Here is a 16,980-nt window from a genome sequence, read left to right as displayed (position 1 = left end):
AGTCTCATGGTGGCGGAATAAATTCAACTATGCATATCCTCTTACCGAGGTGATCCCTGCACAGGAACACCTCAGCGGAAATTTCAGAGCGCCACCAATAGTACTATAGTGTAGTACTCGATAAATCTCAAACTTTCATTAAAACACACATGAAAGGTACTGAATTAAAGCTACACTCGTTGTGAATCTAGCCACCAAGTCAGATTTGTAATATGCTTTTCGGCGAAAGCATGAGAAGCTATTATCTGATAGCATGCACCCCCCCAAAATACCAGAACGTCACCTAAACAACAGATTTTGCGGTAGCCGGCGCTACACAAAACGCAGAAATAAAATATAAAACATTCATTACTTTTGACGAGCTTCTTTGTTGGCACTCCTATATGTCCCATAAACATCACAATTGGGTCTTTTTCACGATTAAATCCGTCATTGTATACCCAAAATGTCATTTGCTGAAGGCCAGTCATTTCCTGGAAAATGCCCCTTTACATCACTTTACGTCACTTTTTAAAATTACAAAAGTTGCCTATAAACCATTACAAATCACTTGAAACTACTTTTTTAAACCAACTTTAGGTATGAATAAACGTTAATAATCTATTAAATTGATCACAGGGCGATCTGTATTCGATAGCAGCAAGTCTGGAAATCATCGGCCTTGTTTTCATTTTCACAACATCCTGTGGTGCGCCTCAAGTCAGGAAGGGCCTATTCGTGACGTAACCAAGGATAAATGAGGCAGAAATTGACAGCAATGGCGACATCGTGTGGAAGCTGTAGGCGTTTACAGGGGATATATTTTCTGTCGCCTTAAACAATTCATTGAATGGCGGATTAATATTATTTTGGTGTTTTTGGTAAACAGTTTTACCAGGGATTTTTACTTCTAAACACGTTCTGTTATAGCCACAGACTCGATTTAACCAGTTTTAGAGACTTCAGAGTGTTTTCTATACACACATACTTATAATATGCATATACTATATTCCTGGCATGAGTAGCAGGACTTTGAAATGTTGCGCGATTTTTAACAAAAAGCTGCGAAAATTCGCAGCATCCTAAAGAGGATATGTTTGTTTCATCACAAAACCGGAGAACAACATCTGTCCGGTGAGGTTCACAAAGCAAATATTGCATGTCACAAACAGTTACATCACCTACAGCATGGTCAGTTAATGTTTTCGACAGTTTACTAAACAACTACTGATTTAGAACCACAGAGAGTTACCCCAAGTCAGCAAAAAGACAACAGGAGCACTGCCTTCCGCTATTCCAGCACCATTTCAACGTATACATTTAAACATAATCAAATCAACAAGGCTATATATGCTTGGTTTAATACACAGTATAAAAAAATGTAAGATGCCAAAAACAATTTAGTCCAATCAATCTACATATCTTGTGGTTGTCCATGGTACTGATTTCTATCTGTCCCTGTGTGTATGCGTGCATGCGCACACACTTGTAGAATAGTTGAACACCAATGCCGTCCCATTCTCTTTCATGTTGGCAAAACGGTCTATAGCTCTGTGTGCTTTTAGTTTTAGTTTTCTTAGGCTACCTAGCTAAAATACTTGCTAGCCTGACATCCTTGCATGGGCAACAATGAACCAGCTAAGTTAGCTAGCTAGCGTGAGCCTACTAGGCTACATCCAGGCTACATATTGAACTTCTATCACCTCAGGCCAGTGGCGCAACATATGAATTTATGGTTAGATCAGAATCGACGTCAGAATCTTTGGCCTGTACAGAGAATTAAGTCAAAACCGCAAGTCCAATACCCATCTCCAGCCATGGTTTAGAAAAGGGTCGATATCTAGACACATTTTTCTGACAATGGTGAAGTTTTGCTTAGGAGATGATTTGGTTGTTGTGAAGCCAAATCCAAGCTGGCCTCCCTTGGGGGGTGTTTTGCTGCGCCAGGACAATCCCACACTTGAGCGCAGCTTAATGCTGATTGGCTAATTATTTTAGAATTGTTTTATCAAGGGAGGCCAAATGATTGCTGACATCAATCAATGAAATGTTGCGGTGGAAACATCTCACACTCTTTTGTTCCAGACAGCACCAGATACATGGGCTACACATACTGAGACAGAGGGGCACTCGTATGATTTTTCCGGTGAGATTCAGCCACTTGAGAATTGACGGAAGATCTTTTTTGGTCAAATATTTGGAGAAGCATGGCTTCCCTTGGCATCCATGAATACACGTCGCTGATTCTAACCCTATTGTCTTACCGCTATCTAATTACCATAACATTTACTACTTGCAAATATTGTTTTAATATGTGACGTCTGTCATTGCTTTCATCATCACCTTGTGTGTATTTCTGCTTTGGTATAGTGGGTCTCTAATTTCCATATTTAATTTGAAGCTGTTCTCCTCCCCGTGGTTTAAGTGTGTTGATTAAAGATGTCCTTGGTAAGGGTATCTTCAAAATGAACATGGATCAAGTGAAGTCCTATGTGTCAGATTTCCTCTCTGCCCCCCACTGGGCAGTAACTGAGCGTCAGATGCAAATGTTTTCACAGCAGGTGGATTTAGTGAGGCCGAAGGATTCATACAGTCACAAACCTCAGAGAGAACAATGTTGTTGAGAATTCTGCACTTACTGGTGATTTACACTCGTAGAAAAAAATACTTTTTGGCTGTCCCCATAGGATAAACATATTTGGTTCCAGGTAGAACCCTTTTTGGTTCCAGGTAGAACCCTCTGTGGAAATGGTCCTAAATAGAACCCAAAAGGGTTCTTCAAAGGGTTATTCTATGGGGACAGCCAAATAACCCTTTTAGGTTCTAGATAGCACCTTCTTTTCTAAGAGTGTACTGATAGCTCAAGTTGAGCTTCTGTGAAAAGTGAAAACCTTCCAATCCAGCACTTAACCTGCCACTCAACTGCTTTGTGTTTTCTTTCTCTCTGTTGTAGGAGGTGTGTGCATCTCTCAGTCAGTCAAGATTCCCCGGGAGCCGAAACAGGGAGAGTTTGATAAGGTCATTCGCAGACTAAGAGAAAACCCAAATGCAAGGGTGGTCATTATTTTCGCCAATGAGGATGATATCAGGTAAGGGTATTATCATCGTAGCATTGACAAGTTGAATATGAAATATACTAAAATCATACAAATGTTCATTATAAGAAATACGCAGCATGAAATATTATCAATCAAAGGGAGAAGAGTCAATCTGCAGAAATAAAAAGCTTGACATTTAAATTATGCATTATGCCTTGGTCGAGCGCTGTCATAATTCCCCTTTTAGATTCTCTGTCGGTAACTCATGTTAATATGCTTCCACACATTATCTTAGTGACAACAGGATAAACTTGGAAATTATCTTAATCGTTTAGCCTTTTGTTGTCCTTACGTCAGTCAATGTTACCAGCCACTGTGCAATAAGCTTTGGATGACTAATGTTGCCATAAACCTGCTTTAGAAAACTCAGGTGAAAAACACAAAACCTGGAGAAAGTATTTGCTATAGTTCTATTGTTAACATTTTCTGGTAAAAAAATTATGTTGATTTCTCTGGGCACACAACACACCAGACCATACATACACATCACATTCTGTATTAATCAGACCAGCCAGACAAATACAATGGGATCCAAATTAGTTTTTACTTTTTCACCTTCACGATGGATAGGACAGATGTAAGAATGAGTGAATTCAAGTTGAATCATGAACGCAGTGTATTATATAAGTCATTGTTGTATGTGTCGTTCTTAACGCAGTACAGCCCTAAGAGTTGATTCATATCAAATCAAATCAAATCAAGTTTTATTTGTCACATACACATGGTTAGCAGATGTTAATAAGAGTGTAGCGAAATGCTTGTGCTTCTAGTTCCGACAATGCAGTAATAACCAACGAGTAATCTAACTAACAATTCCAAAACTACTACCTTATACACACAAGTGTAAAGGGATAAAGAATATGTACATATGTATGAATGAGTGATGGTACAGAGCGGCATAGGCAAGATGCAGTAGATGGTATCGAGTACAGTATATACATATGAGATGAGTATGTAAACAAAGTGGCATAGTTTAAAGTGGCTAGTGATACATGTATTACATAGATGCAGTAGATGATATAGAGTACAGTATATACGTATACATATGAGATAAATAATGTAGGGTATGTAAACATTATATTAAGTAGCATTGTTTAAAGTGGCTAGTGATATATTTTACATCAATTCCCATCAATTCCCATTATTAAAGTGGCTGGAGTTGAGTCAGTGTGTTGGCAGCAGCCACTCAATGTTAGTGGTGGCTGTTTAACAGCCTGATGGCCTTGAGATAGAAGCTGTTTTTCAGTCTCTCGGTCCCAGCTTTGATGCACCTATACTGACCTCGCCTTCTGGATGATAGCGGGGTGAACAGGCAGTGGCTCGGGTGGTTGTTGTCCTTGATGATCTTTATGGCCTTCCTGTGACATCGGGTGGTGTAGGTGTCCTGGAGGGCAGGTAGTTTGCCCCCGGTGATGCGTTGTGCAGACCTCACTACCCTCTGGAGAGCCTTACGGTTGTGGGCGGAGCAGTTGCCGTACCAGGCGGTGATACAGCCCGACAGGATGCTCTCGATTGTGCATCTGTAGAAGTTTGTTAGTGCTTTTGGTGACAAGCCTAATTTCTTCAGCCTCCTGAGGTTGAAGAGGCGCTGCTGCGCCTTCTTCACGAGGCTGTCTGTGTGGGTGGACAAATTCAGTTCAGCCGAGGAACTTAAAACTTATTACCCTCTCCACTACTGTCCCATCGATGTGGATAGGGGGGGTGTTCCCTCTGCTGTTTCCTGAAGTCCACAATCATCTCCTTAGTTTTGTTGACGTTGAGTGTGAGGTTATTTTCCTGACACCACACTCCGAGGGCCCTCACCTCCTCTCGAGCTTGATGACGAGTTTGGAGGGTACAATGGTGTTGAATGCTGAGCTGTAGTCGATGAACAGCATTCTCACATAGGTATTCCTCTTGTCCAGATGGGTTAGGGCAGTGTGCAGTGTGGTTGAGATTGCATCGTCTGTGGACCTATTTGTGCGGTAAGCAAATTGGAGTGGGTCTAGGGTGTCAGGTAGGGTGGAGGTGATATGGTCCTTGACTAGTCTCTCAAAGCACTTCATGATGACAGAAGTGAGTGCTACGGGGCGGTAGTCGGTTAGCTCAGTTACCTTAGCTTTCTTGGGAACAGGAACAATGGTGGCCCTCTTGAAGCATGTGGGAACAGCAGACTGGGATAGGGATTGATCGAATATGTCCGTAAACACACCAGCCAGCTGGTCTGCGCATGCTCTGGGGGCGCGGCTGGGGATGCCGTCTGGGCCTGCAGCCTTGCGAGGGTTAACACGTTTAAATGTTTTACTCACCTCGGCTGCAGTGATGGAGAGTCCGCATGTTTTGGTTGCGGGCCGTGTCAGTGGCACTGTATTGTCCTCAAAGAAGGCAAAAAAGTTATTAGGTCTGCCTGGGAGCAAGACATCCTGGTCCGTGACTGGGCTGGTTTTCTTTTTGTAATCCGTGATTGACTGTAGACCCTGCCACATACCTCTTGTGTCTGAGCCGTTGAATTGCGATTCTACTTTGTCTCTATACTGACGCTTAGCTTGTTTGATTGCCTCGCGGAGGGAAAAGCTACACTGTTTGTATTCTGTCATGTTTCCGGTCACCTTGCCCTGATTAAAAGCAGTGGTTCGAGCTTTCAGTTTCACGCGAATGCTGCCATCAATCCACGGTTTCTGGTTTGGGAATGTTTTAATCATTGCTATGGGAACGACATCTTCAACGCAAGTTCTAATGAACTCGCTCACCGAATCAGCGTATTCGACAATGTTGTTGTTTGACGCAATACGAAACATATCCCAGTCCACGTGATGGAAGCAGTCTTGGAGCGTCGAATCAGATTGGTCGGACCAGCGTTGAACAGACCTCAGCGCGGGAGCTTCTTGTTTTAGCTTCTGTCTGTAGGCAGGGAGCAACAAAATGGAGTCGTGGTCAGCTTTTCCGAAAGGAGGGCGGGGGAGGGCCTTATATGCGTCGCGGAAGTTAGAATAGCAATGATCCAAGGTTTTACCAGCCCTTGTTGCGCAATCGATATGCTGATACAATTTAGGGAGTCTTGTTTTCAGATTAGCCTTGTTAAAATTCCTAGATACAATGAATGCAGCCTCAGGATATGTGGATTCCAGTTGGCAAAGAGTCAAATAAAGTTCGTTCAGAGCCATCGATGTGTCTGCTTGGGGGGGAATATATACGGCTGTGATTATAATCGAAGTGTTACCATAATATCACATGTATTACTGGTAGCTAAATGTGTTTATCCACTTGTACCAGGCGGCTACTCCAAGCAGCCAAGAAGGCCAACCAGACTGGCCATTTCATCTGGGTGGGCTCAGACAGCTGGGGCTCAAAGATCTCTCCAGTGTTACACCAGGAGGAAATGGCAGAGGGAGCAGTCACCATCCTGCCCAAACGCCAGTCCATCAGAGGTGAGGGGGAACAGAGACATCTTTAAGGTTGCTGGGGAAAACTTTTAGATTGGCAGATTGATTTGGTTGATTGACTGAATGATTGCTTGCTTGATTAGTTAATTAATTGTTGGGGGGATGTAAGGTGAACAAAGAAAGCTTTTAGGTTGCTGCTATGAACTTTTAGATTTGCTTTGATTGATTTGATTGATTGATTGATTGGTAGATCTCGTGTAGCTTTCCCTAAATGTACAAGGATAAAGGGACTGAGATAAATTAAATTGTTGTAGTATACAGAATAATGGATTTAGCATTATGTTTATTTTACAGACGTCTCATGGATCAGTAGTGCGTTATTGTGCCAGCAGCTGGCAGCGTACATAGGCATCCCAATTCTGATCTTTTCTTCACTAATTTAGTTTTTTGACCAATCAGATCTTTTGCTAATAATTGGGCAAAATGTCAAAATTGGGTTTCTTTTGTAAATACCGCCATGGAGATATCTCTGTTAACAAGTCTCACCAGATATTGTTCATTTTAACACAGGACACTTCCAAGCCCGATAAACTGTTGTAAAATATAAAGCATTTACTGTCCTGTGCTAGCATCAGTCCCCACCTCTGTCATGATCTACTCAGTCTGCCAGCCAAGTCAAAAACATAGTTAAAAATGTTACCCCAATGCTCCATTACATTCCACCACATGTCAATAACTGTATTGGCAAGGACACTGTTGCCAGAGTGAGTGCACTGATGATGACAATGATGTGATCGATCTCCAGGGTTTGATCGTTACTTCATCAGCCGCACACTGGAGAACAACAGGAGGAATATCTGGTTTGCTGAGTTCTGGGAGAACAACTTCGCCTGCAAGTTGAGCCGACACGCTTTGAAGAAAGGGTCCGGGCTGAAGAAATGTACAAGTAAGACAATTCTCCTTTCCTTTTCTAACAATTTATTTTTTTAAATCTACCTTTATTTAACTAGGCAAGTCAGTTAAGAACAAATTCTTATTTACAAACCATTCAGGGATTCAAACTTTCGGTTACAGGCCCACATTGCATCTCTACTGATCTCAACTACCTTTAGAAAATGGTTAAGTTTCACAGGTAGAAATAGCTGTTTTCCTGACCATGTGACTTAACCAGGAAAACCCTCTGTCCTTATCATAGAATGATGTGGCCCTTGGCTTAATTTACATGACGACATTTTGTACACCATCGAAAGCTATAGGTACAACATGAGCTAGATTAAAAATTATGATGATGAGGTATTATTTGGGCCTTGTGTTTTGGCTGAGTAGACCGTTTGCCTGTCCTCCCACCTGGAGATGGCAACAGAACAGGGTAGTAGCAGGTCTGTGTGGTTAAACATCTCTACTTCCAGGATTAATGCCATATGCTATCCAGATGTGTCCTGGTGATTGTTTGATCGTCACAAATTCACCCTAGGCGTTCAATCTTGACTTGGAGCTCAATACCTTCTCTCTAGGTGTTCTAAGAATCCAGCTGTATGTGACATAAGGCTAGTGGTATGATAATGGTTTGAATTGCAATTAACAGCAAAATGCTAATATAGTCTCGTTATTCCCTACGGGTTTAAAATCAATTTATTCCTATTGTGATTTCTGTTGTCATATGTTCATATATAACGAGTCTTAAGAGGCCTGGGTAAGGCCAAAATGTCATAAATATGCCAACTTTGATGAATTATTACTCAAGTATGTTTTTAGATACACATGTCAAATATATGTAAACAATCCTTCCTCTAAAGGACAATTCTATGGATTACATTTTGTGAAAATCCCCTCAAATCATGTTTTTTTTTGTCTTTGGTTTGGACAGTCACTCAATTATAAAATGCAGTTACTGACATAAATACAGTGTATGAAGGAACACAACATACTGTATAATATAATAGGCATTTACAAACATTCAATTCACATGTAGCAAATGTACATCCTTAAAATTCATGAAGCGAGCATATTTCATAGTCATGTTCTAATTGGCTTTCAGTAGAAGCCAACAAACGGAATACATTGTAAATGTGTGTTTGTTTAATCACACTGCTACATGGAACAGAAATCAAATTCTCGCAATATACTACAAAACTGTCAAAGGCTGCACGAACAGAAGAATTTCCTTCCCTTTTGTTTTCTATTAGGTACTGTTTGGGTTTTAAGTCGTTAGGCTAGCACTGCTGTTTCTGGGAGTGTAGCAAGCCATCCAACTGGAAACTAACTATACAAGTGGATTAGAGGCCATCTCTACTCACCCAGGCCAGTAATTCAAAAATCAGCAACAGTGTGAGGTCAGTAAGCAGACATGTCTTAGGTATCTATTGGGAAAAATATGGCAAAATAAGATTTCAACAGATCAATATCATCAGTCTAAACAGAAGACTAATGCCAGTCACATCCTCTCAGTTCCATTATCTACTGCATTGCTTTTTCATGGATGAACTGGCTCCGTGTGAAGAAAAGATCTGGGAGAAGAAAAACCCCTTTCAGAAAGCCAAGGATATAGCTACAGATCTTTATCTTAATTTGATCACTATTGTCACAGATGCTTTTCCTCTGCAGCAATACATGCAAATAGTAGTGCATTCCAATGTTTAAAAAGGCTTCTAAAGTTTGTAATTTCCACTATGACAAGTCAGCAATAAGCTGAACGATCTGAGTAGGGATTGGAGAGATAAATTGCAAACTGAAGGACAGGCTTTGTGTCAGTCTCAGTCACATTGTCTTTTAATGTTGAACTAAGCTTGCTTGATGACTTCATTCACTAGAAGTACCTGGAGGAGGAAGGGTTGGGGAACTGGGACATCAACCTTGACTCATCAGCTCATTGACTCATCATCTCATCCATGCATGGGCGTTACACACTGAGATAGATTGGTCTTGAGGCGTAGATGGAGTAAAGAGGTCAATCGGACTGACCAAAACAATGGAATTGCCATGGAAACGTGTGAGGGAAAGGGCCAATGGGTAAAGATCCCTATTCTCCTCATTGCCCCCCAACAAAATTAGCCTACATTTAGGCTATTGTTTATATGTGTATTCCACACTATGATGAGGTAAAAATCAGCATATAAAATTTGTATGGTTGTCAACCCCAACATATGTTAATATCATCATCACCAATCAACTGCCCTACAGTTAAAAAATACTTTGACTACCAGCAACAATTTATGTATACAAACGGGAGTTAGCATTTAGCAGTAACTTCCTCTAAACCTGAAAAGGGACAACTTCTAAATGTTATGCAGCAAAATAAATAACATTGTGGGCCTGTTACAATACATAAATCATGATGGATTTGACAAATATCCACTTTGTTTGATCAGATTTGTTGAATGTGCGCCAGCCTGGTCAATGGAACAGTCTGCATTCCATTTACACATTTACCGCATAAATTCTGGCATAGCTGCTCTGGAATAGTGATACAAACTCAACAGGCATGTTATTGTGAGGGGGTAAATCATGTGTGCCAGAATGTTATACTTTGACACTTCTTGACATCTGCATTGCTCCCTGTTGCTGAAAGCCTTGGTCTCATATGGATGTCATGACATGACAGTTGGAAGCCTGCCCTGTCTTTTTCATCTAAAAAGTTACAATGTGCTTGGAAAATGGAGACAAGCACATTGTAGCACATGTCATAAAGTAAACATTGCTATAGACACCCAGCAGTTTTGGAGACATTGTCTCGTTTGCTAACAAAGAGATTTGCACTAGCTAATTAACAGTAAATAGGTCAATTGTTTCACCTCACGTTTAGCAAGAGGATTAGCTAGCTACCTAAAATTGCTTACAGTTAGTTAGGAATCGATTCTACACATTTTGCTAGCTACAGTAGCACTAACCTGTCTCTAAAAATGAGAATGTGTCTTTAGTTGTTTATATTTTCCCATTGTGAGGCACGTTCATGCCTAATTGGGGTGGCAGGTAGCCTACTGTTTCGAGCATTGTGCCTGTAACTGAAAAGTTGCTGGATTGAATCCCCGAGCTGACAAGGTAAAAATCTATTGTTCTGCCCCTGAACAAGGCAGTTAACCCACTGTTCCCTGGTAAGCTGTCATTGTAAATAAGAATTTGTTCTTAACTGACTTGCCTAGTTAAATAAAGAAAATATCCACGTTCTATGAGTATTGTACAGGACTAATCAATACATATGGAAAAATAGACACATCCAACTAGTTCAGCTGCCTGAGTGAACCAAATTAATGATCATTTTGCTCATTGCTTGGGGTGAACAAAATAGCTAAATGTGCGGAGAAAAATCCGGATAAGATGAAGATCTGATGAAGAGCTTTGCCATGTGAAAAGGCTGTGAAGGATTTATGTGAGTGACAGTCTGAGTTAAATACCTTGCCTGCACAGCTCTGTTTGCCAGAAATATGATGGGGTGTTGTTTTTCTAAGGCTGTGTGGAAGTTTGTTGACGTAGCAGAAAGTCATAAACTTCTTTGGCTTTGCAATCCCCTCTCAACGTGCAACTTTTCAGGAATTCTCCAGGTGCCTCTGGTGGTGCTTGCGAAGGCTTTGCACCTGTCTTCAAGGTGCTAAGCAGACCACATGGGGTATGAGTGAAGAATAATCAATGTCCTGGGAGGGCTCTGTGTGCTCACAGTGATCAAAGAGAGAGCGAGCGTGTGAGTGACTGGTAGACTAGTCTTTTATCTGTGAATGAGTGAAATACACAGCTGATATTGATTAATGTGGAGAGGAGCAGGAAGGTAGAACGGGTCCCAGCTCCCTTTCCTGGGGTTTGATGCCTCTGTCTAATTAATACAGGGGAGAACTGCATGCAGCATAGCAACACACAGCAAGCAGCATAGCAACACAGACACAATGGCTGAGTCCTTTGCCATAACCATGTGATATTACCACAATAAGTTATGGTTTTAATTCACCAACTTATGTCATATGAGATCCAAAATGGTCTCACGTGTCTCTAATGAACAGTTTGTAAAATGTTTACAACATCCTGTTTTTTTATCCATGTGTTCCAGCTTGCAGGTTTTGAGATGGCAACTTCAGGTCAGATGATTTTGAGATGGCAGAGTCAGGACAGACGAATTGGGAATGTTCATCAACTTAAACATCCTACATTTTCCCAAGGCACACATAGGGGGAGATGTTCTCATGTGAAAAAATGGATGAAGATTGACTATGGATGAAGTTCATGTTTTTATCGACGATGAAGGGAGATGTGGCCTGGTGCCAAACCCGAGCATGCAGAGGTTAACAGGGTCAGAGCCGACCCAGAATCACTAACTCCTTTCTGTGGCACCCTGGTAGAGGGACACGACCTTGCTGTGCTGCTGCTCCTAGTCTGAAAGGATTTCTCTGAAGGCAGCGAGCCAGCCTTGGGAGTGCGTGGGCATGCTCCGAATCTGCAATGAGATGAGAGGCTTTGCTAGGAAAGAGAGGCAATACCAAGTGTGTGTGTGTGTGTGTGTGTGTGGGCCATCATACCTCAGCCTGAGAGAGATATACTATATTACTTCCTCTCTCGCTCCTGGGTTGACCCACAGCCCAACCGCATCAGCCAACCTGTGGCAATATTTAGAGAACTTGGGGCTAAAATGTTCTATCTGGATATTTGTCAAAATGTAGTTATTGACATAGCATTGTTCTATTCAATGTTCTCTACCTATATTATACACCATTTCATGTTAAGGTCAAAATAATACACGATAGAAATGGCTAAAACCATTCAAACCAATGAGGGTTCAGAACTTCAAAGCCAATTATCTCAGAATCATCTATTTATTTACTTTTACCCATTTTTTCTCCCCAATTTCGTGATATCCAATTGGTAGTTACAATCTTGTCTCATTGCTGCAACTCCTGTACGGACTCGGGAGAGGCGAAGGTTGAGAGCCATACGTCCTTCGAAACACAACTCAACCAAGCCGCACTGCTTCTTGACACAATGCCCACTTAACCCAGAAGCCAGCCCCAACAGTTTTTGCAGATAGAACCTTATAGTCCTAAGCTTTCGATTTGTCTGTCCAATTTTGGTGCATGTGGCGCTCAATTACCACAGTTTACCACAATTATCACAGCCGTAACCTGGTTCTTTATTTATTTCATAGATGCATAAGCTTTAGTTTTTTGCTGTGGCAAACTGATATATGGCAGATGAAATATGACTGAAAGAGAGCTATCGATTTGGGGCTAGCAAGCTTTTATGTTGAAGTGGTTCTGCTAAGATCAGAAAATTGTCTGGCACCAATATCAGGACAGCGTTGCAAGAGGAATGAATTAGAGTGATGCAACACGGTTTCTGCAGAGAAAATCAAGAATCAATTCTTTCCATGAAACAAATTACCAGAGAGAGCTGCAACTATAGCAAAAAATACCTAAAATATCAAATAAATATGTTTCAATACAGACATACTTGACATAGCACATTCCTTATCTATACTGTATATCATACAGTGTACATATCAGGCTATTACTATGCATAGTACCTATTCTAATACTAGGCATAGTACCTATTATATTACTAGGCATAGTACATATTCTATTACTAGGCATAGTACCTATTCTATTACTCTGCATAGTACATATTCTATTACTAGGCAAGTACCTAGTCTACTACTAGGCATAGTACCTATTCTATTACTAGGCATAGTACCTATTATATTACTATGCATAGTACCTATTCTATTACTAGGCATAGTAGCTATTCTATTACTATGCATAGTACCTATTCTATTACTAGGCATAGTACCTATTCTATTACTAGGCATACTACCTATTCTATTACTAGGCATACTACCTATTCTATTACTAGGCATAGTACCTCTTCTATTACTAGGCATAGTACCTATTCTGTTACTTGTTATTTTTATCTGAGTCTTTATTATTGATTATTGTACTACAATAGTTAAGGTAGTTAGCACACAAGCATTTTGCTGCACCTTTTATACCTGCTGTAAACTGTGGGCGTGGCCAATACAATTAGATTTGATTATATGTGAAATGAATAAAGAAAACGTTTTACAGTATTCTCCTGCTGGAATGCTTTAAATCCATAGCTATTAGGTTTGCAATGGGTGAAAATACAATATATTTCCATGTACATGAGGTTTGATCATAATTCATCAAAACTCAAAACTACATTATTGTCCAAACAGACCCACCTATACTGAGACTAATTTCCCTAGTAGATTTATGCTTACACACAAGACCGTCAATCTTGTTCTGTAGCAAAAACAATTCTCCCCCAAACAACCCAACACAACATGGTATTGTAGAAAAACAGAAACAAGCAATGGTTGCTTCCTAGGCAACCTACATATAATTACATCTGATTAATTGTCGCTTATGTAACATATTACCTATACATCACTTATGAGATGTAATTCTATGTAATATACTGTATATGACATGTTTATACATCACATAAATATTATACTGTAAATTTCACTGGACATGTTTCAAACAGGAAGTGATGAACAACAATAATCCATGTATTCCTAGAAAGAAGAAAAATAGTGATTCCTCTGAGGAGAAGACCCTACACTCCACATATTGGAATTTATTGGCTCCTCGGCAGTGGTCTAGCTAAACATTTACCTTCCAGCTAATTGTGAGAAGTATCAGGAAGGAGGGGCCAGTCAGTCAGTGCATCAAGGCCTTTGACGCTAGCCTAACGGAAGGGTAATGTATTTTTCTCTATGACGCCTGGCCCTTTGCCACGCCTTCCATTACAAGGTCCTACTGTTCTTAAGTGCTTCAAACAGAACTGTCTTAGCCGCGTACTCAACTTTGCTGACTTACTTTACACTAAGTTCCTAACATTTCAGATTGACATAGAACTAGCAGTATAACTGTGGACCCTGGCATAGTGAAAGCATACAGTCTCAGTACATAGAATCCAGTTGGTGGTAATTAAATAGGCACAGGTTGTCCCAAATAGCGCCCTAATTCCTATCTAGTAGACTTTATAGGTGTGCCATTTGGGTGCCATTTGGGACACAACCATTGGTATAAAGTATTTTCCAAACATTACCTCCTGTCTTTGTCTGCCTGTATGTCTCTTCAGCCTCTTCTCAGAGCAAAACATATTATGTTTGACTCAAATCCATGCCACTCCATTTAGTGTGATTGTTACTTTATATTAGGTTACATTACATTGACTAGAAGTAACATAGTAAATGTAAATCGGGGACTTTCAAATTAGTATCATATGTTACGTTTGGTATGGACAGTAGGATACTTAAGGCAAAATGTAATGCGAATGTCTAGCGACCCAAAAGTTGCGTGTTCGAATCTCATCACGGACAACTTAGGCATTTTAGCTAATTAGCAAATTTGCCACTACTTACTACTTTTTATCTACTTTGCAACTACTTAGCTAACTCTTGGCTACTACTACTAGGGTTGCTTAGCTGACCCTTCCCCTAACAATAACCCTTTAACATAACTCCTAACATTAATCCCTAACCTAACATAGCATATCCTACTAAAGCAGTTGCACGTAATATATCATACTAAATAGTTCAAATGCGATAAAGACCGAGGAAACTATACGTCCTTCCATTTTTCTTATTGTATGACCGCTATCACATTGGTAGGCCAATGTAATGTAACTTAACATAAAGTAACATGTCATACTAAATGGAGTGGCATGGAATTTTGAGAGCAGGTTGGTCTCTTGCTGTCTGTTTCTGTACCTTCTCATCAGCCATCTTCACACCGGAGTAACCATAGGTCATACAGCTCACAAAACCGATGACAGTGTTTAAGTAGATAAGTGTAAAGCTTTTTTTTCCCCCAACAAAGGACCCACTTTGCCCTTTAAAGTGGACTCATATGTTTGATAAGCCACCACAGCAGATGGAATACCAATCAGTAATCATGTAGTACCAGATTGATGAGCATTTCAAATACACATTTAGAAGATACAATTCAATCTGGGTCTAATGATTGCTTCGCAGCATTCACGGTAGTGTGTGCTTGACAAAGCTAACAATGGAGAAATTGAGTACCAGCAAAAATAAGTTATTTTCATCCTTAATTTGCAAGTCCAAGAACCATCACTGTATGGAAGCTACTCATGTGGTCACCACGCTGGGTAGCCTAGTGGTTAGAGCGTTGGGCTAGTAACCGAAAGGTTGCAAGTTCATATCCCCCTAGCTGACAAGGTACAAATCTGTCATTCTGCCCCTGAACAGGCAGTTAACCCACTGTTCCTAGGCTGTTGTTGAAAATAAGATTTTTTTCTTAATTGACTTGCCTAGTTAAATAAAGGTTAAATAAAAAAAATAAAAAAAAAACCTACTGTTAGGATCAACACAATAGGAACTCAATTTTAACATAACATGTTATTCGTCATAATATTCAAGACATGTAGGCCTACCTGTTATTGTATTTATGAATTATTTCCTATACTATCACATGTAACATTGCTCATATGCTTGGGATCACCTTTCTATTAAGCTTAAGGTGATACTAGGGTTGGTGACCAGTGGTATAACGTATTGCATTTCTCAGATACCTAACTTGGTTGTCGCTCTGCTCTACAGATCAGGAGCGGATAGGGAAGGACTCCAACTATGAGCAAGAGGGGAAGGTGCAGTTTGTTATCGATGCAGTCTATTCCATGGCCCATGCGCTGCACAACATGCACAGGGAACTCTGTCCGGGGAAGGTGGGCCTTTGCTCCAGGATGGATCCCATCAATGGCACTCTACTGCTCAAACACATCCGCATGCTCAACTTCGCAGGTCAGCCACCTACTTTGTACACACACACACACAAACACACACACACACACACACACACATACACACACACACACACACACACACACACACACACACACACACACACACACACACACACACACACACACACACACACACACACACACCACCTCACCATTTCTATCAGATTTGTGATGTTTTTCTATGATTATTTAATAAAATGGGATTAATTACACAATGTGAAATATTTACACACAATTGAAGACATCTCTAAACTGAGAGGAGAGGAGAGGAGAGGAGAGGAGAGGAGAGGAGAGGAGAGGAGAGGAGAGGAGAGGAGAGGAGAGGAGACTAAAAACCATTCAGAGTAACACATTGTCAAGAGAGGGCCTCTTGAAGAAATAGAGGAAATATCTTTTGGGGTTTTACAGAGATTCATTTCAAATGGATTAAACGGAGAGAGAACAATGCTGCTTGCTGGAAAATCTAGAAAACTCCTTGAAGGGGGACAGTCCATTGAAATACATACTCCTGGGAATATTTTTGGGATCAATGTTTGGCAAAACATCCAAGAAAACACTATTATTGAATACATTTATTACAAAAGATGCAATGGTGTATGTGAGAAACATGTATCTCCTAAGGAGGAGATATGAAACCAACAACTGCATGTGTTTTTCCTGGCTTATTTGAAGACACCAAGGAAAACTACACCAACTACACTAACAACAAGATCAGTTGTAGCAGGTACCCCGATCTTTTTGTAGACACTGTGCGACACAAGTGGGCTGCTTCT

General features: G+C 40.6%; 1 protein-coding gene across 3 annotated transcripts in view; it reads left to right on the top strand.

Moving 5' to 3' along the window:
• The window catches only part of LOC139371389 (metabotropic glutamate receptor 4-like), a 274,781-nt gene that overhangs the window by 210,325 nt on the left and 47,476 nt on the right, over positions 1 to 16,980 (top strand). For all 3 annotated transcript variants that reach the window (XM_071111770.1, XM_071111769.1, XM_071111771.1), the window contains exons 4-7: positions 2,933 to 3,068; positions 6,330 to 6,484; positions 7,245 to 7,385; positions 16,005 to 16,205. In XM_071111770.1, the coding sequence (XP_070967871.1) occupies positions 2,933 to 3,068; positions 6,330 to 6,484; positions 7,245 to 7,385; positions 16,005 to 16,205 (633 nt within the window). The remainder of the gene's footprint in view (positions 1 to 2,932; positions 3,069 to 6,329; positions 6,485 to 7,244; positions 7,386 to 16,004; positions 16,206 to 16,980) is intronic.

Source organism: Oncorhynchus clarkii, chromosome 17, assembly GCF_045791955.1.
Source record: "Oncorhynchus clarkii lewisi isolate Uvic-CL-2024 chromosome 17, UVic_Ocla_1.0, whole genome shotgun sequence".
Taxonomy (NCBI): Eukaryota; Metazoa; Chordata; class Actinopteri; order Salmoniformes; family Salmonidae; genus Oncorhynchus; species Oncorhynchus clarkii.
The sequence above is the reverse complement of the archived record's forward strand: the minus strand, read 5'-3'. Positions and strand labels throughout refer to the sequence as shown.